Source organism: Corapipo altera, unplaced genomic scaffold (assembly GCF_003945725.1).
Source record: "Corapipo altera isolate COAL_440 unplaced genomic scaffold, ASM394572v1 254, whole genome shotgun sequence".
In the NCBI taxonomy this organism is placed as follows: domain Eukaryota; kingdom Metazoa; phylum Chordata; class Aves; order Passeriformes; family Pipridae; genus Corapipo; species Corapipo altera.
In genome coordinates, this window is record NW_020885035.1 from 264862 (window position 1) to 274529 (window position 9668).

The window sequence follows — 9668 nt, forward strand, 5'->3', positions numbered from 1 at the left end:
TGGTGTTGGCACCTCATGCGATGCAGAGAAGAGTGCAGACACTTCAAACAAAATTGCCTGGAAAGGTTTGATTCACTCTCACTTGATTAATTGAATGAGTATAATATAAGTCAGTCTTGCAGCTCTTGCTTTTCTCAGGAATGGAAACATACCAAGAAGAAAAAAAGAGGTAACTCAAGGTCCTCAGTAAATTTTAGATCACAGAGCATGATGTTATGTCTCAGGCCTCCAAAAATCTGCTGGCTTCCACTAGAATCCTCTGCTAAAAACAAGATCCAGCTTTCAACGACCCAACATAGCCTTGTAGTCTACAGCATTGTGTCAAATACCAGACCTCTTGTCAGAAAGTCAACTCCAAATGGGCCTATTTCTTTGCGGTACAGTCTCAGAGGGGAAAAACAAAAGAATCCAGAAAATTTTTGACTGAGTACTCAGGATATGTGATGTTCACTGGATTTTGATGAAGAGGCAATTTGTATGGGCAAGGAAGGGAATAACGTTCTGTCCAGAGAAACACAGCTGTGGAGTTAGGATAAGAGAGCCAGTTTGGAAAAAGAGAAAGAAATCAGCGCTAGTAATACCAGAACAGAACCTTCATATCCGTTAGCAAAGTAAAGCTGCTAAACAAACCTACTTTTGTCCAAGCTTTTTAAATCCCAGAAACTAAAGCTGAAGGGTCTTTTATGTTTGTGGATAGGGTCAGCTGACAGAAGCATTATTCAGCTGCCAGTGGTAGCATTTAGGAAGGCAGTAACAGAGGCAATGATGCAGTGCTGGCCCTTTCAAAGATGAGTGTGAGTGGAGCAACAGGTCTGAGCTGAGAAAATAGGGGCAGGCCTGTGGGTTATAGGTGAGAGGGAATTTATGGCAAGGGTGGGAAAGTAATGAAAGGGAGGGTGGTGGCTTTACAGTAGAGCTGTAGGAAAGAAAACATATTAAGAAATGTTAGGAAGAGACTTCGGGCAAAGGAACAGGAGTGAAAAACATGGAAATCCTTACCTACTCAAGTCTGATTTCTCCTCACTTTTAAACAGCCAGCTCTTTTTGACCTCTATTTTTGCTGGCAGAAATAAATCAGCCCTAGTTAATTCAAAGGAAAAAGTCGGTATATCATTATGCTCTCACAAAATACTGAAAACAGGGAAGTTGCTGCTCAGCTTAATACTGAGGGCTTATAAACACAAAGACAAATAGAGTTTTCCTGGTATCTTGCACCTGGACAAAGTAATGCAAAGGAATACTACCTAGCCTTTCACCATTCCCACCAACTCCTTTACCTAAATTAGTTGTTCTAAGCAAAGAAATCACACTATAAATATAATTAGTTACTTGGAACCTGATCTAAAGCCTAATGAAATCAGCATAAAGCTTACAGAGAGAATGAGCTATAAAGAAAATATTAGTTTGATTGCTGTGGGCAAAACTACTTTCAGATCTAAGCAGAGGATTTAGCTATTTTATTCTGCAAGCAATGAGAAAATATCATCTTGATTCTAAATCTAAAATAAGAGATCTAATTAATTCTAAAGCACCACAATCATCTACCTTACTTCTTAGTATGCAGAAATCTAATAGTTTCTTCTTTAAACAGCAATATTTAAAAATGCATTTAATTTAAATGGCTGTGGTTCCTCTCTTCAGTAAACACATGTGAAGGCATACATTGTGTTTAAATATAATAAATACAGCTAAAATCATGCATCTGGGTCAATCCTCTGCATGTAATCAGGATTATGAAAATTTAGTTTTTCTTATCTTTCTCAATAAATGGTCTATGTACAGACGACTGGAAATTTATTCAGACATGGTCTTGGTTGTGTTCTTGTTTTTTAACTCACCAGTTCTTTCTTCCCTGCAAATCTGTCTGATTTCAAATTCTATCAGTTGCTCTGGTAGCCAAGAAAAGTGCCAAAATGTGGTTGCTGATTTCTAAGCTGTGCTGAAGTTCTGTCAGAGACAAAATTCCCATGCCAAGGCATTGTAATTGCAAGTTTCATGCCCATTTTAATGACTCACTCTTTTGGTTCCGATTGCTGACCACGTGTAATTATAAAGGAAAGGTCACAGAGGACCTCGAGAAGGCAAAATCCAAATAGACAAAAAAGGCGGAAAGGCGACAGGAGAAGGTTTTCATTTAGTTTACACCTTCTCCAAGATTTCCCTGTCCTGAGCCTCCCAGCTCTCTGAATGAGGTTCCTTCAGCCCCACTTGTCAAAGCCCTCCTTCATCCACTGCCTTGCCCACAGCTCCTCTCAGGCATTCCCCAGAGGCAACCCAAAGAGACAGGGCACGTCCAGGGGGAGATCCTGAAATCCAGTTATTCTGAAAAATCCGACAAATGGAAGGAGGCCCATTAGCCTGATGGCTCTGTACATGTGTGGTGGGAAAGAAATTGTCAGAGGCATAGGGGAATCCCTTTTGTTTCAAAAGTGCTTCTTCAAAGAAACAGACATCCCCATCTCTCTTTGAGGAAGGCACTGTGTGGGAGGCTCTGTGGGGCCTCCTACAATGCCATGACTGAGAAGCCTGTCTTTAACTGGAGCTTCACTGAAAATGCACAGTCCAGATAAAATGCAAAGGCACAAAGAGTAAATAAAGAAGTAGTCAATCCTAAGCAAAGTGTGGGCCGAGGAATTCTGCCTCCTAAGGAGGTGACAGTCAAATGAAGCTGGCTCATCATGTGTGTCAAAAGCAGCATCAGACAGGTAAATAGCAATTCTACACTTCCCTCCTACTCTAAAATTCCACCCTTAAAACGCAGGGTATTTTAGGAAGCTTCCTGCTGACAGGCACATCCTGCCCAGAATGACATTTTAATAGTTCTTCTTTTAGACAAACATTTAATCTATACTTATACAGTCAACATGCTATTCCCATGCAGTCCCTTGGGAGGAGCAAAACATGCAAAACACACAAAGGGTGGTAATGAAAAGAAATAATCATTCTGTGCTCATTGAGGAGTTTGCAGATAATGGAGTAGAATATTTACAATGGTTCTGTTTTCTCTGGAGGGCAACTTTTTATCTCTTAGATAACTCTGTAGACGCTGGCAGGAAACAGTAGCCATTTTCAGTCCAGTGCAGTGGAGGCTGGCACACCATCTGGAACGAATAGGTGACATCCAGCACTCCTGGATCTTGGTATTTTGGACAAAAATCCACAAAGTGTCCCAGGACTATTCTCCAAGTAAAGAAGAACTTCCATACAAACTGAGATTTTTTGAACTAGCAATAACATCACTTTACCACATTAAAGTTAATTTTACACAGGTGAGGTTACAGGTTTTACTTGCTTTCTGCAGCCACCTCAGGACATGGCAACATGATGCCTCTTGAAGGACCAGGGCTCAAGGCTCAAGGATATTTTCATCTTGCCAAAGCCAAAAAGTATCACCTATCTAGTGGTGGTGGGGGGGGGGAATATCACACTAGAAACTAAGTAAGTTGAATACTGCATTGCAAACAGCAACACTGAGGGCTCTGAAGTAAATCCTGTGTATCACCAGCAGTTTATAAAACATGAGATCTTAAAAAGTAATCTTCTCAGGTTTCTTTCTATTTGCCTTCAGTTTTTTGTCAGATTTAGATATAGGAAACAAAACATTGGCACACTAGTCAAGGAAAATGCTCCATTTAAGCATTTGCTAACAGTATCTGGATGAGAAGAGGCATGGCCAGGTCCCCAGAGGGAATTACAGTCGCTGCCAGCCTTGCTGGAGGAACAGCAATGACCACTGCTGGTTACATGAACAACAGGCATACTGTGACACACTGGCTTGACTCAATAACACGGCTCCTGAAACCTTCATTCTGTCAAAACAAGATTCCTCAGTCCTTTAGCTCCCACTCCACAAGTGGTAAACTGGCCCAGCATCTTCCTCCTTTTTCCACTAAAGGTAATATGTCTTGAAATAAACATTGGCTGTCTCTTAAAACCCAATAAATTAAATTGTCTTTCCTGAGCCAGCAGCAGGAGTAATGGAAAACGTTTCTCAGAACTAGTTTGTTTGATTTCTAAGAAAGTGTTTGACCTAATGATCTATTTTAGCAAATCAGTATGACTTATGGATAACTGATAAGCACACAGCAAAAACCAGCTATGCAGCTACTCATCACAAGGCAAATATTTTATGCAAAATTAAAAATTATACACAAACTGATCAGGAATACAGTTCAAACAAAGAAATGAAAATCTTCAGTTTCACCACTGATGATGAAAAAGTTTGTAAAATGGCTAGAAATAACAGCTTGGCAGTATGCAATTTAACAGCCAGTGTATCTAAAATCTCATCCTTATAATATTTAGCAAGATCATCAACATTTGCCTCTGGATTAATGCAGTATGGAAAAGGATAATCAGCCAGCTAAGTGTGTAAGATCTGACGTACAGATGCAAGACAATAAGTAAATTGTGATACATTAACTCAGTATAACTTCATTAACAACCAAGCAACCAAGTTTTGTGCTCAATGTAAAGACCTCTGGTAGATTTTTCCTATCATGGCACTACCGGGAAGAGAGAGGAAAAGGCCAGGCAGCACCAGGCTAAGGGTTAGAGAAGGGCATGTCATTGTGAAGAGGAACAGTGACAGAGTGGGATGGTCAAGAGGGAGGCTATACTCTTACAGATAAATGTTACTTCATGAATGTGTGTCCGTGAGCTAAAAGGAAGGAAAACACAATAGTTGGGCACAATAGAACAATTCCATTTTATCTCAGTCTGAGTGTAAGTACTGACAGTAAAGTGTCAAGTATCCTTTCTCCTTCACCCATGCTGATCTATCCCTTCAAAAATTGACACAGGACAACATCTCCTATTCAGTCAGTGGGCTCCGGATCAAAACCCGTCTGGACTACATGGGATCTGGCTTGGTGATGTATAATTAAACCAAGTGATAGATAAATTCTTGCAAATGCAAACAGGAACTAGCGAGGTATCTTTGGGAAGCTCCTCACCAGAAGAGACTATCTTGTCTAACCACATGTTAGAAGGAAAACTCCCCCCAGCACTCCTGTGTTGCAGAGCTAGTCCCTACAGCCCAGGGATAGCTGAGAGCTATGGCATATCAGGCCGTGGGGGCTCCCCCAGAGACCCACAGACGCCACTCACATCTGAGGATTGCAGCTACAAAGGGCACAAAGGGAAATATGGACTTTCTTTACTTGCTGCTAATTAGCTTTTTTACTTCTTGTTTTCTGGGTGTCTCATCTTCAGCCATGCCTTCTATCCTTTTCTCTCCTCCTTTTTTTTCCTGCCGTCTTTCCCCTTTCAGCCTATTATTACCATGCTCCTGTGAACTCGTGCCATCCTTTCCTGAGAAAGGTACACACAGTCCCTTTATTGCATTTTTCTTCTCTCGTCTTCACAAAACACAAAGTTGTGTGGATGGGAGTGACCACGACATTCACTAAGTTCACTGTCTAATAGCTCATTTGCTTTGCTGGTCTCTCTCAAGACATTTTGAATAATTAATCACAGAATCATTATGGATGGAAAAGATCATTGAGTCCAACCATTAACCTAACACTGCCAGGTCCATCACTAAACCATGTCCCTAAGCACCACATCTACATGTTCTTTGAGTACTTCCAAGGACTGTTATTCCATCACTGCCCTGGGCAGCCTGTTCCAATGCTTGACAGCCCTTTTGGTGAAGAAATTTTTCCTAATGTCTAGTCTAAACCTTCCCTTGTGCAACTCGAGGATGTTTTGTCTTCTCCTTTTGCTTGTTACCTGGGATAATTAACACTGCTGTGCTGTTAGTATATACATGGCAATTTTGGCATCACTGCCATTGTCACCTGTTTCCATATACTGCAATTCCTGCAATGAAGAGCCACGAGGAGCCCTGGCACTTTTGCTGCTTTGTGACTGTGGTGGGGGGACTTTTCCCCACAGAAACCCTGCTCTCTCCTCAGCGTGACCCTCGGCGTCTGTCCCTTAAGCCTCTATCTAGAGCTTTTAAAGTGTTTGTGGATCTCCCATGGGATAGAAAGCTTTAGTTACAAAGTCTTTTTTATTACCCCACATTTTGCTATATTCCCATCTACAAGCATCCTCTGGAAGAAAGAGCTATCACAGGAACTTGAACTAAGAGGAAAATACCAAGAATATAGGCGAGATCTGAGGAAGACAGTACTCTCGTTAAAGCATTTCAATTAAAGTGCTGGTCTTCATGCCAGTTTTAAGCCTCCTGTGTGGCAGTGACTCTGGCTGCAGAGTTCTAGAGGTCGCAGACTGACAGTCCTTGACAAGTACATCAGGTAGGTTCTGGTGCTCAGGTACAACTACATACCAACTTTACATGCCAGTTTCAGCCTGATGTTGGCTTACATCCATTATTTTGAATCACATCCACCTGATATTTATTAAAGATCTGGGAATACCAACTTAACACTGTACAGAATATGACATAACTTGCACATAACTATTTCTTACTCTTTGAGAGCAATGTCACCTAATCCTAGGCAGGGTGTTGAGGTCACTTGGCGTGTTCAGCCCGGAGGAGTCTGAAGGAAAATCTCACTGCGGTCTTCAACATCCTCACAAGGGGAAGTGGAGCATCCAGCACTGATCTCTTCACTCTGGTTACCAGTGACAGGACCCGAGGAAACGGCACGAAGCGGAGTCGGGAGATGTTTAGGTTGGATATTAGGAAAAGGTTCTTCACCCCAAGGGTGGTTGGGCACTGGAACAGGCTCCCCAGGGCAGTGGTCTGACAGAGGTCAAGAAGCGTTTGGACAACGCTCTCAGACACAGGGTATGACTCTTGTGGTGTCCTGCGGAGGGCCAGGAGGGGGATCCTCGTGGGTCCGTTCCAACTCAGCATATTCTAAGATTTCCAAATTAACCCTTTTCTTTTTTTTTCTTTTTTGTCCCCTTCTTCTTGGGGGCTAACTTTTCCGAAAAGCAGGGAAGAAGACGACTGCCCCTTCCTCCACCTCTCCCCCTCGGCGCGCGCGGCGCCCGTTGCCCCGGCGACGCGGCGCCGCAAGTCTCGCGAGTCGCGGCGCGGCTCTCGCGGGCGGAAGCGGCCGCCCGTGTTTACAAGGCAGCCGCGCCGGGGCCGGGCCGCGCCGGGGCCGGGCTGGGGCAGCACGCAGCGCCCCCCACCCATGTGCCCGCAGCCCCCGCCACCCATGGAAGTGATGGAGGGGCCCCTCAACCTGGTGAGCGCAGGGCTCGGGGGGGGGAAGGCGGAGCCGGGCAGCGGGGAGAGCGAGACACCGCTCCGCGTAACCGGGCGAGGAGGCGCGACCTGAGCGGACAGCGGGACTCTGGTCACCCACCTGTCGCCCCCAAACACCCGTTCAGGGCCCTGTGAGGGCGTGCCCGGGCGGGAGCGGGGCCCAGCGCCGCGCCGGGAGTGGGGGGCTCGCCCCGGTGCGGCGGGACAGCACTGCTCCGGGCCCCGGAGGGGTAACCGCGCAGGGAGCGAGTTGCGACATGTTTAGATTGCCGGGTGAGCCCTCTGTAAACGCGAGGGAGAGGGGAAGTTCTGGGAGGCAAGTTCGGGAAGGAGGCGCCTAGAGGAAGCGTTTAGATAGCACAGGCCATAACCATGGCAGTTTAGAGAGTTTATCAGGGCCCGGTGTTTCTTCTAACTTCAGAAGGCGAAATGCGTTAAAACCTGAAATGTGGACGCGCCCTGCTCCCCCCCCCCCCCCCCCCGCTTAGACTAAGTCGCTAAGGAACTGGAGCCGAACACAGAGGGTCTGAAAAATGCAGCTTCACAAAAGCTAGTCAGATGTTAAACAGCCTAAATTGGCAGGTCCCTGTCCCATAGACACAATCTAGAAGAGTTAATTCCCTGCTGCCTTATGGGTTTTATCAAAGCTGTGTCTTGACTGTGCCTCAGATGTGGTGATGCACAGAGTGTTCCCTTAGAAAACAAGCTTTGGTCCAGCAGTCCAGTGAGCCAGGGGCAGCACACCAGGAATACATCAGTGGTGCTTCCAGGAATGAGTTTGATCCAGAAATTGTTCAGACATTGCCATGTGAACCTCAGAGACTTGTGTCAGTTCAGTTTTTAATCAAAGCTTATTTGCTCCAGCAGAGTGTCAACCCTGGCAAACCCTTGCCTGCTCCATGCAGAACCAGTCAGGTATTTCTGGATCACCCTCTCTGATTCAGGAAGGCTTTTAGAACTGTCACTGCTGACCACCCATGGAATTAGGAAGATGGTGAGTTTAGATCCAAACCAATGGTGCAGAACCTCTCTGGGTATGTCAGCATCACACTGTCTCAGACTTTTCACTCTCTATGCTGAAACACTAATTGAAATAAGGAACAGCAGGAAGTAGAAAAGCTCTTGTAACTTGTTGATATGATGAGCTTAAAGTCAGGAAAACAGGCAGCAGAGTAATACAGGAGGGATAAACTGTAGCTAAGTTCACAGACACTGTAAAAACTTTTTAAATAGTAGATCTAGTGCATAAAACTCTAAGGACAAAACAACAATTGTATATTCACTGGTAAATGTCTGTAAGCAGCAGCTTTTTGGCAGAGCAGATGTCACTAGTCAGTAGTGTTTCAGTAAGAGACCACTTAAAAGGACTGTAGGAGTGACAAGACTGTGACTAAAGCCTGGCTGATGATCTTGTGACCACAACAGGAGCGTGCAGGTACCACACCTGGGTAGCACCAGGCTGACAAGGTCAAGGCACTTCTGCATGAAGAGATAATACATGAAAAAAAGGTACTTTACATACTTTTATACAGAAAATTATGAAATTGCCTGCAAATATGCTCCTACTGCCTTAGAGTGGCCTGAAATAAAAAAACTTTTTTTTGAAAATGCTGCACAATATTCAGGGAAGGAGCCAACCTCCAGTAAAAGAACATCCATTTAACATGTTTATAATATCCAATGTGATCTATTTCACTTGCTTCTCCTATAAATATCTTCTCTTACCTAAGTCTAGTTCCTGTCCATTGGAAAAGCACAACTTTTTCCAAAGATGACAAAGGGGAAAATAAAGCTACCAGAAAACCACCACCACCACCACCAAAAAAAAACCCAAACCAAACCCACCAAATCGCCCAACACCTAAACTACAAAGTGGTTTTGGATACAGTAATCATTAGACTTAACTGCTATTGATGACTTGAGTACAAGACATTTCCCTTTCAGTCTATCATGGCTTTTTCACAAAATTGATTTTTCTTCAGTTAAGGCATTTCATCATAATTTACTACAGTATTTGGATGTTGCTTTGTCCTGTGAACCTTGTTCATTAGTTGTGGATTGGAGCATCTAGTCCTTTTGGAAAGCATGGATACTGTCCTCGTTTTCTGGGCAGCTGATCTGACTTAAAAAAAAAAAAAATCCCTTAGAGGTGGCATGCCATAGCTTGTTGTGTTCCACTGGTTTCAATTATGTTCTTTTTCTACCTTCTGACAGATAGATTTCCCTCAAAATAATGTTTTATCTTCATGGAACTGGGCTTAATGCCTTAAACTATTTCCTTCTTATGTTTGCTATATTTTGGTTTCCCCAATTCACAGATTTAGTTCTGTAGATGGCAGTAGACAACACAGATTTGCTTTCCAGATATGTTGAATATATCTATACACACAGATACACACACACACACACAGACAAACACACACAGACACACACACACATACACACACACACACACACAGAGATACACAGACACACACAC

The 9668-nt window shown here is 43.9% G+C and overlaps 1 protein-coding gene and 1 long non-coding RNA gene across 5 annotated transcripts in view; one reads left to right on the plus strand and one right to left on the minus strand.

The window, feature by feature from the left end:
* Positions 1-6598, minus strand: part of LOC113959337 — a 68016-nt gene extending 61418 nt beyond the window's left edge. For all 3 annotated transcript variants that reach the window (XR_003531785.1, XR_003531784.1, XR_003531783.1), the window contains exon 1: positions 6024-6598. This is a non-coding gene — a long non-coding RNA (uncharacterized LOC113959337). The remainder of the gene's footprint in view (positions 1-6023) is intronic.
* Positions 6599-7028: 430 nt separating this feature from the next.
* NRBF2 (nuclear receptor binding factor 2) overlaps positions 7029-9668 on the plus strand; it is a 15555-nt gene continuing 12915 nt past the window's right edge. The window contains exon 1 of one of the 2 annotated variants that reach the window (XM_027668285.1): positions 7029-7169. In XM_027668285.1, coding sequence (XP_027524086.1) covers positions 7116-7169 — 54 coding nt within the window. In that variant the 5' untranslated portion in view covers positions 7029-7115. Of the gene's footprint in view, positions 7170-8058; positions 8184-9668 lie in introns of those variants that run through there. The other variant, XM_027668287.1, reaches the window with a different exon arrangement.